The sequence below is a fragment of the Pollicipes pollicipes genome, unplaced genomic scaffold (genome assembly GCF_011947565.3).
Source record: "Pollicipes pollicipes isolate AB1234 unplaced genomic scaffold, Ppol_2.1 Scaffold_4295;HRSCAF=5057_pilon_pilon_pilon, whole genome shotgun sequence".
NCBI classification, from domain to species: Eukaryota; Metazoa; Arthropoda; class Thecostraca; order Pollicipedomorpha; family Pollicipedidae; genus Pollicipes; species Pollicipes pollicipes.
The window spans coordinates 2,864,149-2,879,258 of NW_023596461.1; the positions used below are offsets into that span (position 1 = coordinate 2,864,149).

General features: G+C 50.1%; 1 protein-coding gene across 1 annotated transcript in view; it reads right to left on the reverse strand.

Annotated features, from left to right (window-relative positions):
- Positions 1-15,110, reverse strand: part of LOC119096934 (cyclic nucleotide-gated cation channel alpha-3) — an 82,982-nt gene that overhangs the window by 35,105 nt on the left and 32,767 nt on the right. Inside the window, exons 4-6 of the mRNA XM_037219940.1 lie at positions 8,723-8,863; positions 6,682-6,834; positions 452-589 (exon numbers count right to left, since the gene is read on the reverse strand). Of these exons, the coding sequence (XP_037075835.1) occupies positions 452-589; positions 6,682-6,834; positions 8,723-8,863 (432 nt within the window). The remainder of the gene's footprint in view (positions 1-451; positions 590-6,681; positions 6,835-8,722; positions 8,864-15,110) is intronic.

Sequence of the window (15,110 nt, forward strand, 5' to 3'; positions counted from 1 at the left end):
ACTGCTGCGTAGCGACGGCAGACGTCCAAATACGTCCAGCAAACGTCCGAGAATGTTCAGTGAACATCCGGGAACTGTTCAACCCTCAGCGAACGCCCAGAATTCCAAGAACGTCCGAACGTCCGATACCATCCCAACACCCGACAGCGCCCAGTGAAAGCCCGGAACATCCAGACGACATCTGAGGAAGTCCAGTGAAAACCCGAGAACGTCCAGTGAAAACCCGAGAACGTCCGGTGAAAACCTGAGAACGTCCAGTGAAAACCCGAGAACGCCCAGTGAAAACCCGAGAACGTCCAGTGAAAACCCGAGAACGTCCAGTGAAAACCTGAGAACGTCCAGTGAAAACCCGAGAACGCCCAGTGAAAACCCGAGAACGCCCAGTGAACCTCCGATGAGCACCAAGTGAAGATCGGAAAAATCGCGTTGGACGTGCCGCGCGCGTACTCACCGGCAGTGCCCATGTTGAGGATGGAGATCTCTCCGAAGTAGGAGCCGGCCTTGAGCGTGGCCAGCACCTGCTTGCCGTCGTCGCCGACCACCTGCAGCCGACCCTTGTTGACGATGTACATGTCCTTGCCCACCTCGCCTGAGAAGCACCGGCCGTGCGTCAGCGCGGGAAGAAGCTGCCGGGACCCCTGTCACGTCTGGAGACGGCCTGTCCCGGACGTGCGGCAGTTGGTCGCCGCCGCACCTGCCGTCATCGCGTACGGCTTGCTCTTCAGCAGGAAATCCGGGGAGGTGCCTTCTCAGTGGTCCATCAGTATCCGGCCATGGCGTCGTTGCTCAAAGGGTATCATGGCTGGATATTTTCATACTTTTGATAGGACATGTTAGCCCGATTGTTTCCGAGTTCTGACAAAGGGACATGGCAATTGCCTAGGAGTGATTGTTAAATCTTGTTGCACCCATCGCCAGGGACTGTCAGAGGAGTCTCACTTTCAAACGCAACGCACCAAACTTGTTCCAATTTCTCATTTAATTGAAGAGCTTATTTCCATCAAGAACCTTCGATGCAAGCCTAGTTATAAAAGGTGTTAGACGTAGTTGGTGAATGGCTAGAAAAAAGCACAACACAACTTATGGCTATGTGAAAAGCACATCACACTATCGTGCGAGGAAACAAGATTAAAAAGCCTTAGACCTATAGAGTTTATACGCTCCATCGTTTATGCCTCTTACGTATATAAGGGTGTAATGGTTCAGCACCGTTTCCGAGTTAAGTTCAAAGCTATTGTGCGTAATCTGGAAACAATAGTGTCATCAGACGCGGTATTTTCCGGGTCGTACTCTCCGTTTCAAGCATCGATTGATGCCAAATTAATGGAACAGTATGCACTTGAAAAGGAAAGTCCCGTCAGTTGGTTACTGCATCAACGAATCCGTCATTCGACTGAGACAATGGTCGGGCGGCTCTGAACGTTGTCACGCTTTTCGACACCACTAGAACTTCTAGCATACGATGGATCCGCGTCATCGATATCCTTCTTCACGGACAATGACACCAAGTACCATTTATCTACGCCCTGTTTTCACCTTCAGCTCATCGTACCATTCCTATTGCGTTTGTTGGAAAACACAAACTGCGACGAGCTATAAAGCAGACTGAAGCAGAAACAGCCCTTTCTTTGGAAAGTGAAAAGATCATCTGCCATACGCCCGACATCCCGTTTCAAATCAACACCATGCAATACCGACGTGTGTACTCGCCGCGCCGTTGTCATCTCTCTCCCGCTGGTCGTCTGGCTCGTCCGCCCTGCTAGGGGAAAAACATTGCCCAGCCATGCCCGCCACTTTCCCCAGGCCGCTGCAGGGCGACGGGAGGGTTTAGATTCCCGGCAAGTAGATTTCAGCGCTTTGAGGGCAATTTACAGCATTAATTTTTCACGGTGGCGGCTGAATGGAGCGGCGCCGCTGTGGCTGCACGTCAAGCGGGCGTTCAGTGATGGGCGGCGGGCGGGCGGGCGGCCGGGCGCCGGCAGGAGGCTGGCAGGCGGCCCGGCGGCCGGTCCCGGCAGGAGGCTGGCGGGCGGCCGGGCGCCGGTCCGGTCCCGGCAGGAGGCTGGCAGGCGCCGGACGCCGGTCCGGTCCCGGCAGGAAGCGGCGCCGGAGCGTCACGGCCGGCCCGGTCCCCAGCACGGATCGGGCGCGCCGGCTGACGCTGGACGTCTGGAGCCAGGACGGCCGCCGCGGCCGTGACGGTCGGATACGCCCGCCGCTCGGTCGAGGTGCTGTCACGCCTGTGGGCTTGGAGTACCCGGTCTTGCGGATACTGCGTGGCGCTCTGGGCAGCGTCGCGCGGAGGAGCGTTATAACGCATCACTTGGATGTAGTAGGGATCAACCAGCTCAACATTCCCCAGTCCAGAACAGGACGGCCGTCCTACTAAGGACCGCAGTCGAGTGCCCTTGACTGGCCTTAAACGGGAGCCGAGCTGGCACCTGTGACGTCGTCTGACCCCGACTGACCTCCGTCAGTTGTGACCTGGCACGACCGGTGCTGGAGAGGGCCGGCACGGGCAGCTGACCTCTGCTGGCGCCGCCCCGGCCGCGGGGGTTGCACGACGCCCCCCCCCCCCCCCCCCCCCCCCCCCCCCCCGGCCGGTGTCGATCGATGGGACGGCTCGGCGCGCGACCGGCGCATCCCAGCCGGAGGTCGGCCCACGCCACGAGCGCCGCCCAAAAGTCACGCCGGACCACCGGCCCCCGCCCGCAGCCGGGGGCTCGTGGAGTGTCCGGCTGCAGATTTGTGACGGTACAGGTGGATATTTTTTGACGGTCCGGCTGGCTGTTTGCTGATCGTTCTGCTAGAGACTCGCAGACTCTCCGGCTGAGATCTTGACGGGTACCTGGCTAAAAGCCAGCTGATAACCGCATCGCCGCTATGGGCTGCTCCAGTTAGTTGCCAGTGTGCCATTCGACTGTCTGTTGGCTGTTTTTTCTCCGTTCGTGAGGCTGCTGCTGACTGGCCGCGTAGAGTCCGCTGACATTCAAGCTGGAGGTACGCCGATTTTCAGTTATTAAATTCATCCAATGCGTGGCGGCGTGCCTTCTAATGCTCGGTCGTGGAATCCTGAGCTGATTGCGGCTCAAACCTATTTTCACTCGCGCTTGCTCCTACCTCCTCTGCTACATGCCACAGTTTCAAATATGCCTTTCCGGCCGCAAAGCCTTCGAAGAAGACGAATGGAGCGCTTGCCTGCACCTATCACCACCTATCATGTAACATTTATCCGTCGCTAGTGATTGCTCCAACCGTTAACCAGGGTACAACTAAGTTTCTGAAATAATTTCCGAACCGTTCCGAATAGGTCAATTCTATCCGAGCGTCTGGGATAGCTTCCAGACCGTTCCTGAAAGATTAACACAGGTTTTCATTACCTGTCTGATGGTCACTTTTGGCAAATTCAGGTCAAACCGCTACTTACAAAGTTAGGTCATGTGGTGTGATGACATTAGTAAATACTTGCAATAAATGCGACTGTAAATAAAAATACGACGATACAACTATTTAGAGTTCTAACGTAGGAACTTGAGTTTAAGCTTTTTGTTCTGAATGCCCTGATATAGTCCTTTAAATGGATTGGCGCGCAAGTCATGGTAATTTACTCTACCCGATTTCACGTCAGGTCACCCGCAAAGCTCATGAGTGATTCTGGTGTCATCTTATGAAGTGGAACAAAAGTTATTTATGCGACCATATGTGGTAAATCCCCGATAAACTAACGGAACAACCTGAAATATTAATTTTCAAACCAATAAGTACTAACTAGATCACCAAAGGTCACTGGGTAAGTTACTCGGAAAATGCAGGCAATTAATTACCCGTGGGCAGACATGAACATGATTTTGCTTGGCCTAATCTGAATTGAGCTTCGGTTTTATGTAGCACTATGGCACGGCTCTGACATGTAAGATGACGCCCATCCACATACTGGCAGCTGTAAAATCAGAGAACGATTACCGTGAGCAACGGAGCGACCAAAAGGTGTGGGAAATAGCTATTTTACGTCATCCGTAACGTCATTGTCATCGTTTGTTATGGCGGAAGGCTTCCTTCTGTTTATCCTTATGACGGCAGGCTGACAAGTTTCTGGGGTGACATTGAATAGTTAGCTGATCGTCAGCGATAGCCGTTTTCAGTTTTCCCATCCGACGATGAATTGGACCCTGTGGTAGCAGCGCCTAGATGACTTACCCAGAAGCTCGCGGATGCCGGAAAACTCCGAGCGGAACCGGGTTAGAAGAGAAAGAGAGAGAGAGAGAGAGAGAGAGAGAGAGAGAGAGAGAGAGAGAGAGAGAGAGAGAGAGAGAGAGAGAGAGAGAGAGAGAGAGAGAGAGAGAGAGAGAGAGAGAGAGTGTGTGTGAGAGAGAGAGAGTGAGAGCGAGAAATATATATATATATACAGGTCACGTCACATTGGCCCGCCTCTTGGGGCCAGCCGACGTCTGCCGTTGTTCTCCACCTGCGCACCGGCCGTGACCAGTGGCGGTACTCGTTCTCAGGTCAGCTTTGGCTGGCGGCAGGTGCTCGCTGGTGATTGTGTTCACACCACCCAGGTGAGATCGTCGAATCAAATGATTCAACTGGTACAAACCACAGCTGAGATCTGAGCCCCAAAGACCATGTGTCTTGCCTCAGGCTGGCTCCCCGTCGCCTGGTCATTGTTGTTACATGATCTCTCTCTCTCTCTCTCTCTCTCTCTCTCTCTCTCTCTCTCTCTCTCTCTCTCTCTCTCTCTCTCTCCTCTTCTCTCTCTCTCTCTCCTCTCTCTCTCTCTCTCTCTCTCTCTCTCTCTCTCTCTCTCTCTCTCTCTCTTCCTCTCCCTCTCTCTCTCTCTCTCTCTCTCTCTCTCTCTCTCTCTCTCTCTGCCCAAAATAACCTGGGCAGTCGGCACACCCTTAAACACCAATAATATACATTTCCTCTTCCACTCTCGTCTCATTCCGTCCTTCTCTTTTTCTCTCCTCGCCCCTCTCTCCTTCCGTCGCTTCGTGATTTTACTCTGCTCGTACGTAAAAGGACTTCAGAGGCAAGAGAGGCGAGAAGACACACGCCCTTAATGAACTATTGCCGGGAAGTGTTTTATGAGCTATGCTACATCGGCCGGCTGCCTCCATTTGCATAACTTCCCGCCACATGAGTACAGAATAAAGCAGCTGAAGACACACTTGAATGAATTCGAAGTGAAAAGTGCGCTGCTCTGCAAAAAGTCAGAGTTTCAGAAGGTAGTGGAAAACATCATAATAATGCCGAACCATTCGTCGCACATCTCAGCCACACGACAGAACAACAGCGGCTTGGTGTGCGCTCAGTTTAGCAGTCGTGCTCGGTCAGTGTTGTTGGGATGTGACTACATGGGAGACCTGTATTCGGTGAAAATCTTCTGTGAACCGACCCAGCTCTAATCTCGCCAACGCCCGTGTTCGGTGAGCGGGATACACATGTGCTCCCGGTGAGCGGGAGCACATGTGTCTCCACTTGCAAGGTACGGCCCCACTTGAGACCTTAATGCATCCAACAATGCCAGGGACAGCACTTCATTCGGTGCTGATAGCTACAGACGATCAGCTCATCACAGAGGAGATAACATCTCCTTTCTAAGATGAGCTCCCACGATGTCAGCACATCATGCAAGGATTGACGCCGTGATGTGGAGATCTTGTGGCGTTCGCAGTGTCATGCTTCAGTAAGGTTTGCCAGCAATTTTCTGAGCGTGAGGCCCTGCACATGATGATGTGCTGTTATTTCAAGTCCAATGGGAAAAGATCTAGGGCATATCTGGCCGCAAGATTGCATAACACCAAAGGATGACACCAAAGGGCAGACAAGTCGATGCGACCCTGAGCGATGATTTGAACTTCAAGCAAGTCCCTCTTTCCCATACATTTTGGTTTATGCAAGGTGTCGTCTCCTGACAATCCAATAAATGTTCTCGTTTAGCATGTGTATTGCGTAAGCACTGACATTGTCACCCAAAACGTCCAAACTATTGCATACCATTGTTCCAGCTTGGTTATGACCAAATGGTACCGGCGACTTCATTTGTGTGTTGCATTGAAAAGGCATGACATTATTGACGACAATTAACCTTAAACCTTCTCAGTCAAGGAAAGGCGACGAAGTAGTTAGTGGGGAACGACCCCCGTCATGATATGCCTTGACCAGACCGGGTCTGACTCGCGCTGCGTGTCAAAACCGGGCCACCGCGCCAACGGGACGGCTAAGTTGGCCGGACTTGTCGGGCGTTTGCCATGCTCGTCGGGCCTGGCTTATTCTCTCTGCTTTTAGTTCTGTATTTATCTATTTCATCGCTTCTGTTGCTTATTTTATGTATTATGGTTTATGCATCACATCGCTGCTATATGGGATCATTTGTTCCAATAACAACACGAAACCACTCCACTGAAGCTGATGGGCGCTTCATGCAGCAGATATCACTTTGATTAATTCCACCGCTAACCATGCGGACCGCAAACACACCTTTTCTAACCACGCTTTACATAACCCCTTGGCGCTGTGCCACTCTTAAATAACCAGAGCGCTTCGCAGCACTACACGGTCATATACGATGTACGTACAACGACCGTACAACGAATCCCTCCTTGGTTGTGTTCCCACGGCCAGACTGATAGAAATACGGCAGGTGGCACCCCACGAGCGCGCATTTCAGTCCCTTACCTTTCCTGCATATATAGTCGCCAGGAGAGAAGAGAACCGGTCGGAGACGGAGCACCAGCTCGCAAAGGAATCCCGCCTCGGTGTTCTGGAATATCTCCACTCTCTTCAGGGTGTCCAGATGCACGTGGATGGCTATCTCCGCTTTTAGCTTATCTGTGAGGAACAGGTGGTACGTCACCGCGCATGCGCCAGCAGAAGTCCGTTCGGAAGCCGAGTCTCGCTCAGTGGTCACCTAACACTCATAACTCGTCACACACTGCAATCGATGGCATCGACTTTGCGTTCCCCAGTGATTCTAAATGCAGGTGTGCGTTCTGTGGGCGTCACTAACCACTATATTGTCAAACTGGCGTAACACCGCTGTGGTGGTACGGAAATGAGTGGTCACGCTGTTCAGCCTGGGACAGAATTAGAACGCAATCTTTAGCTTGATTACAAGGCTGAAGCTAAAACACTTCATTCTAATCTCAGGTTTATAAATAGATCCGAATTATCTCTGCCTTATCAACGATAACACGCTGTGAGATTTGCATATATGATCGGGCTCCTCCCAACTTATCTCGCGTTAGTACATAGCTGCCAGAGATATCAGTGCACTTCGATTAGTCTGAACGTGATATTTCAACAATGTTTAAATGAATAAACATAGATATGTAGGGGGTTGCAGTAGCGCAGTGACTAAGCTGCCCGGCAAGGAAACCAGAGGCGTGCAGTTCGATCCCCCGCGATATTCAATGACCTTCCTGCCAGGGTGAGAGGCCGTCGACGCCACAAGGTCTCAGCAGCTGAGTGTATCGTAAAGCTCAAGTGACAGCGGCTCGCATTCAGTTGGGATGAGGGGCTGTAGTCCCACATTGGAGAGTAAAGTGGGCCAAATTGGAACAGCAGCCCGTTCTTTCCTAGCAATTTGGATTCACATGCTATTGTTGGAGAGATGAACGAAAGCTTTCGCATTTACGACGCCAATTAGCAACGTGGGACAGGCACTGACACCAGTTGGTTCAACAGTCATCTGGAGGTCACACACACACCAGGTGCGGCATCGGGACTGCCACGGAAATCTCGCTCTCATGCTCCGTTCCGCACACTGCTGGAGTCTACCAGGGCACATTGTGCGGCCATGGGCCGTTCCCCCCTGCTTTTTTCGATGAGGTATATCTCCGTGCTCTTGTGACTGCACGACGTCTGCCTTGACGTGTGACTGCACTGCGTGACTGCGATGCGTAACACGTCCGCCCTCTCATCACCAGGATGGGAAGGCATTGGCTAGACTCCCGGGCTGGTTGTCTTTCCACTCTAGGAAATTAACACCGATACAACCCAATTAATGGCCTTTAGTTCAACAAGCATGCTGACTGGATTCCCCGAGGTCAACATCACATTTGGCTCGTCTGTTTCCACTGAGAGTAGCACTGATACAAACCTGGGACTAGTTCTGGATAGGCGCTTGATTGTCGATTCATGCACTGACCGGGTTATAGAATTTATACAGCGATGCTTCTAGCTTTTTACAGGAGGCATCGAAGTCCTTTTTTGTCCACAATTCGCTACTGCATTTCTATTTACGAGAGCTCCACGGCCCATTGCAACAGCCTGGAGCCAGAACGAGCGCGGACGCCCGCTTCTGTCGTCTCCTATCAGCACAAGACAAGCTCCCACGGTTCACCGCAGCGGCTCAGAGTCAGAGCGAGCGCAGCTACTCGGAGGCTGCGCCGCAGAGCACCTGAAGCTGCCAAATGACACCTGATTATCATGGCATGCTACTGCAATGCCTTTAAACCAGACTGGAAAAACGAATGCTGAGCGTATAGGCGCCGAGGTGTAGATCATATTTTGCTCGTGTGAGTTATGTGATGGAACACGTGTGCCACGGTATTGACTTGCAGCATTATGTGCCAACGTCCGTGACTGCTGCCCAGCTGGGTGTTTTGTCTTAATGCCGTCAAACAATTTGTAACAGCCGTGCTTTCGCGGTTAAGTCGTGCAAACGAATGTCAAATGTCGTTTCGATCTCGCTGTGTGTCAGCTTTTGGCACCTTACCTGGTAAACAGCTGACGGACTTTTCTTCGTCCGAGCTCTTCTGAGTAAGCCAGAGATAGTCGAACCACTTGATCACCTTGTTTTGCAGATGACTTGGCACTCTTCGCATTCGCATGTATGTCTTCACCGCGTCAAGTTTTGCTGAAACCAAAACAGATGCCGTCAGAATTTCAATGAGACATTTTTAGGTTATATTTAGTGGTCACTTTTTCTGCACACGAGGGACACCAGGTGGTCACTTTTTCTGCGTATGAGATGAAAAGCAAGATTCTTTGAATTCCTTTCAAGCGCCAGATCAGCATTAACACGCGTTCGGGTGGAGGGTCAAATTGACCCCTCCCGAAGGTTTTTCCAGAATGGTTTCTGAACGGCGCGGCGTAGCCGCGCCAAACCTTACTGTATAGAAAATTGAATAGCGGATCGTTCGGTATAAAAAATTTAGATGTACCATGTAAGGTCGCTGACCTATGGTAGGTCAAAGTCAGGCCATGGTTTCAGCGAAGGCAACTTTTAGGGAATCCTTCAAACTGATCCAACAACGGAGTGTTACACGCAGCCATATATCTCTGAGGTGCTTTCTTAGGCAACGCAACAGTTGAATGAGCAAAGGTCAGGTACGAAGGTCACGCCAAGGTCAAAACCAATCTGTTTTGCTACTCTAGGGATTGCTGTATGGGATAGTCTCTGGTGCTCATTTCAAATCTATTGATAGCAGAAACCAAATTTTACATCTTTCATGGACTTCTTAGAAATCAGAATAGATCACTGACACAAAATGACCCAGGTCAGCATTTTTTTAGGAGCATTCTGCCTACCGTAATCTTTGTCGCTTAGTCAAATGCAAAACTCAAAGCAATCTTGTACGATTTTGGTCAGCTTGACCTTCAAAAGGTCAAACAAGGTCACTTACTTTAAATGAGCATGTGACCTTTTGCTAAGAAATGGTCATCTAAGTTCTGGGGGCACTAAAGAGACCAACCGGGAACTTGACCTTGTTTGACCTCTTTGACCCAAAAGTCATAATCTAGGCACCTGAAACGTTGACGTAAGTGAGTTCACGTACAGGTCAACACATCCTGTAAATTTGGTGTCTCTAGCTTTCTTAGTTCCCGAGATCTTAGGGGCTTTAAAATGACCCCCACCCCCACCCGACCAAAGGGTGTCTAGCCAGCCACCCGGGCGCGTGTTAAGATGTAAATGAAGTTGTATTTCAATACTCAGAAACTGAAAACACAAGAAATGGAGACAAAGCGAGGGTATAGCATCAGCTGTGTTTGCGCCAACCATCCTTGCTGCCCGAAGCCAGCCTGCGTAACTCAACACTTGGAGGCTGACCTAAAAGGCAGGCGACAAACGACACAGACACAGTTAGGCTCAAAAAGGAAATTCCCTTCCATTGACAGAAATAATTAGCGGAGCACACCAATGGAGTGAGGATGTGTGTGGATTCACGTGCGAATGGGCGTTATTGCCGTCGACGGTCAAGGGACACCCAGACGCGAGTTATAGCTCAGTTCAGCAATTTTACATTCACAGGGCTTAATAAGCTCTTAAAGGAAGTGATTCATATTTGTGGGGTTTTGAACAGAAACGCCGTCATTCAAATCCTGCCATCTCATTGACCATGCGATTTTCAAGTCGAAATAGAATGCTATCATAAAGTTATTCACATCTGATGTCCGTGAGCACGCCTTCTAAATATAGTGGATGTCAATTGGTCATCAAGTAATGTTGAGTTTTGTGCTACATGATACACGAAGTTGGATATGATTGCTGGTTATTACGGAAATAAGACTTGTAAAAGAATAACATAAGAAAAGCATCATGTCCACGTACACGAATGCAAGCGAACACAGGAAACTTGCGGATATATATTTAAGAACACCACGAGAAAGGGCCAAAACGCGAGCACAGAACGATATTTCGCTTAGCAAACACATCCAGCACCGCCCCTTCCATCTCCCGGCAAGTGAAGTACAAGTGAGTGCTAGGATGTCAGTTTCGCACGGCTAGTTTGGCAGTACCTCGACCCCCTACACTCTTTCCATGACGCAATCAAACGATGACGCATTGAGGAGGATATTTGCCCAATACAGAAATTGTGTTGTCTAGACCATATTTTTCACTTAAAAGATGCCAATTGTGATAGCCGAGCTGATTCCAACATATCCCATGTTTCCTTAAACACCTTCAAACGTGGGGCATTGCCAGTAACAATGCTGCGGGAGGGCGCAATACCAGTAAGGGCAACCAGAAATGGCAGGACGAGAACCATGTGAACGTTTTGGAGAACCAAGTGCTGGAGGGCTTCCTGAGTAGAAGGCGATGGAAGTACGTGCCAAGGTTTTTACAGATAGTAAAGCCATTGTAGTGTAACATAACTTTAAACCCAAGCCAGAGGCTCTTCCACGAATCAAAGGTTCAAGAGGCATCGATTTCCTGTGATGTGCTTTTCTGTGCGCAATTGGCGTAACGTAAAATTCTGCCAAGTTTGGGGTATTAACCCTTGCGTACCCTGTGACGAAGCGTAAGCTTCGAGCAGCGACTTAAACAGTGCCCGGCGTTAATGACAGAGTGCCTTGGACCACACACGTCATGCCAGCGGTCTGGAGTTTCTGTGCGACCACAACCCTGCGCATGCCGTCGTCGTCATGACAGTTTCTAGACCGAAGGAAATATAAACGGAATACCGTCTGTGGCTGGACACCAGATCAATATACGATAACTGAATGAATCTCCAAGTCGCGCGGGTAATTCGTGCCTACTGGCGCCAGAAGCAGTACATCACTGCTGCTTACCATAGCGTCATTCTGACTGCGAGCTACTTACTGCGGTTAAGCCTGACATGGACAACAACTGAAAGGAGAGCGTGCATTGCGTAGTTTAAATGTCTTTCTATTGAGGCGGATCGTTTGCCTTTTGCACAGCCTTTTCAACGCAGACCAAATATTTGAACAAAATAGCATGTTTCAATGCTGTGTGAGTGGTAGAGACTGTATGCTGTATAAAGGCACAAATCACAAATACAACGCTTCCTAAGTTCTTTTCCCTACGCATTCATATTTATCTTAACTTTGCATCTTATCTGTAGCTCCCCAAGATTTTAGCGCTTGAGCAGCATGATACAGAAGACCAGACAGCCGGAATGAAAGTGGTTCCCGCCCTGGTTCGGACCTAACGCTCACTAAGTGGTGGAATATCCAGACCGATGGCCACGTTAGAGCTTCAATGGCCCATCATTTGCATATTCCAGCAAGGACTTTGTGGTGTGGAGGCGATCGTTACGGATTAGTTGTGTTTAACGCGATCAAAACAGGAAATCGAGCTACTGCAAATGACGGTTAAATGAATTAGTTTGTCTGATCAGATTCATAAACAGCGCATAAACAGCCTGATCAACACTCATTTGCTTCATGCTCGTTATGACTGAAACTGGCAGGAGGTGAACTTGACGAGATGAGGGTTGGCTCGATGTTGACTTCGGATACACCAGCTTGAGCTCGTTCTCACCAACGTTTTCCAAACCCATCCACCACACTTTCACACACCAGCCTTGGAGATGGGCTGAGCCCACCCACCCCACGCACACATCAACCATCATCTGACATCAACACACGTCTGAGCCCACCGGCCCCACACACCCACCAGCCTTGGAGATGGGCTGAGCCCACCCGCCTCACACACCCACCAGCCTTGGAGATGGGCCGAGCCCACCCATCCCACACACCCACCAGTCTTGGAGGTGGGCAGAGCCCACCCACCCCACACACCCACCAGCCTTGGAGATGGGCTGAACCCATCCGCTTCACCCCTTTAAGCTAAAACCGAAAGTTAGCAAAAGTAGAGTGCTCACAAACACACATACGCTCAATCCAGGCCTATGAAACTATAAGCCAGCATCGTATTAAGTATTTTGCGTTGAAGGTGATGCAGGGGGGGCACAAAGCAAGTATTTTAGTGAAAGCCCAGCTTAGCGAGCCGCAGGGTCACGAATGCTGTATAACGCCATCGTGTTCTCGATTTACGTATTTTTCCTGTCTACCCTGAAGTATGCGCGCACGTATTAATTCACGGGATGAATTGGATGAGCGTAGTGGGTGGCGCATCCCCTGGGGTAATACAGGAATACACCTGCCCTAAGAGCTTGTTTTAGGGCAGAGATGTTCAAAGTGCGGAAATCTTGCTGCAGTCTTTAGAAAAGCTAGAGCCTTATAAGGAATATGGCGCTCACCAGCCTCTGCTTGCGTATGTGACAGTGCGGCCACAATCCTGACCGATATTTGGTGAGAAACGATGACTGACCTGAAGTTGCGAGGCGGAAGCGTTCTTGCCGTTTATATCGTAAACCTTCATTCATCTATTGCGCATTATTGTTTGAGCTGAAAAGTTATGTTCTAGTGTCGTAAGCGACTGCTAAGTCATATCCGATGCACCATCGGGTCGGCCCGGTTGCCAAGACTGTGCTCGTCTGACTCATGTACCCCCGGTAGCAGCCAGTGTCGTCCACCGTCATCATACTTTTTTCATTCATCAGCTAAGATGCTGGATCATGCTTGCTTAGTGCGTACCGTAAATTGGCAATTCGTCTCACCCTAGTTTACTTTGGCATAAGGGTGCTTGCCTATCATGCCTGCAGCAACTTTTGTGGAAAGTGAAAAGACGCTTTCGTGCCAAAGGGTGTCTGGCAAGTGAAAGGCACACGTATGGCTACTGTAGTTATACGAAACAAGAAATATTAAGTACGTAGAAGAAGCAATTAATTTCGCACTGAACATGGAACTTACCTAGTCATGGCATAACCTTTACCGTTATTCTTTGCTGTAGTGATATGCTTCTATGATGTCCGTCTTTTTGCGTCAAATCCGCAAGATGCAATGGGTCTGCAGCACAGCCGACAGGCAGCCGAGTTCTGGGCTATATTGGCAGCTATCTGAGCTTGAGCCAATACACTTTTGGTCTGCTATAACCCAGCAGACGAACGTGTGGTGGGTAGGTATGCCATTTGCAGAAGCCGCCGAATGGGAGTCGCAGGGCCCTATTCAAAGGCAACATCAAGCGATCCCTTCATTAAGCTGTGGCGAGATACGACGTGCATCAATCACCGGCCATGATGTTTTATGCGGCCATCCTGCGCGTTGGCCGCTATTTGGCTGATCGGCAGAGCTGGAAAGACCCAATGCCACCCGTTTCCCTGTGCACTGATGACCCTGAACATAACGCGTTGAAAGAATCCCTTTAGCCTCTGCGATAGCTATAATGTCTCGTCAGTCAGGTCATCCCAAAGCATCCAAAAGGCTTGGTGTAGTCGGGTCTTGGAGCCGACGACAGGCATTTTCCCGCGATCGGTCGGACAATGTCTGAAAAGGGTCACATCTTTGGTCAGAAATTCAGCCCAAAATGCTGCATCGGATACCGCCCATCCATCCTGTTGGGATGGCGAATGAGTGCGATCAATGTTGTTTCTGAGGTTCATCTAGAAGTCTGTGCGCGCAAACGGTACCGGCTTGCCTTGCGTGATCCCGGCGGCGTGAGGTCCGGGCAGAAAGAACGTCCTCCAGATCATGCTGCGCCGCGAGCAGGTCAACAGCATGGCCGAAATATGCATAAAGGGCCCTGGGGCTGAGCGGCAACACGCGGGTGGGTGATAGCCCGGTACAGGAGCATCACTGCCGGCGGGGGACTCATGATCCATCTCCCGATGCATGACCGAGACATGGTCATGATTTCTAACCAGGCCAAGGAGTGTGACACGCTTTCCCTGCCACGTTCAACTGTGGCCCTGTTGAGTGGTCCGCGAATGAGGTGCCTTCATCGCCATAATACACGCGATAGATGTTAGCTGATGCTGAGATTGACTTTTCCGTGTGTGGCGTAGTCAAGCAGGAACAAATGTACGTGCATTCTAAAAGTAGGAATTGTCCGTGTCACCATTCGGCATGCGCCACTAAACATGGATGAAAGACAAACATTCGTTTCTTATGCATGATACTGAGGATATCCTCGTCTATAGTCGGTATCTAACGGCTGTTGAAGACCAGTAAGGGCTCGGACAGGTAATCACAACTCCTCTGGCATTCAGACTGGGCAATCTAACCTGTTAGTTGTCATCGACTAACTGAAGAGGCTAACTGAAAGAAATAAACACCTTTCTGAGACTGCCACTCGCCAGACTGGTTGGATGTACTCGCAGTACCAAAACATCGCCTTTTTCCTCGTTTGTCTCATCGCTTTCATGTTTTGCTTTGCTACATTCCGTATTGTTACATTTCTTAAAGATGTGGCAGACCTCAATTTAATAATCGGCACTAGCCTTATTAATAACTTTGTTCCCAATCGCCGAATTTGACCAATGTGGATGATTTTTCAACCCACACCGGATCCTACCACT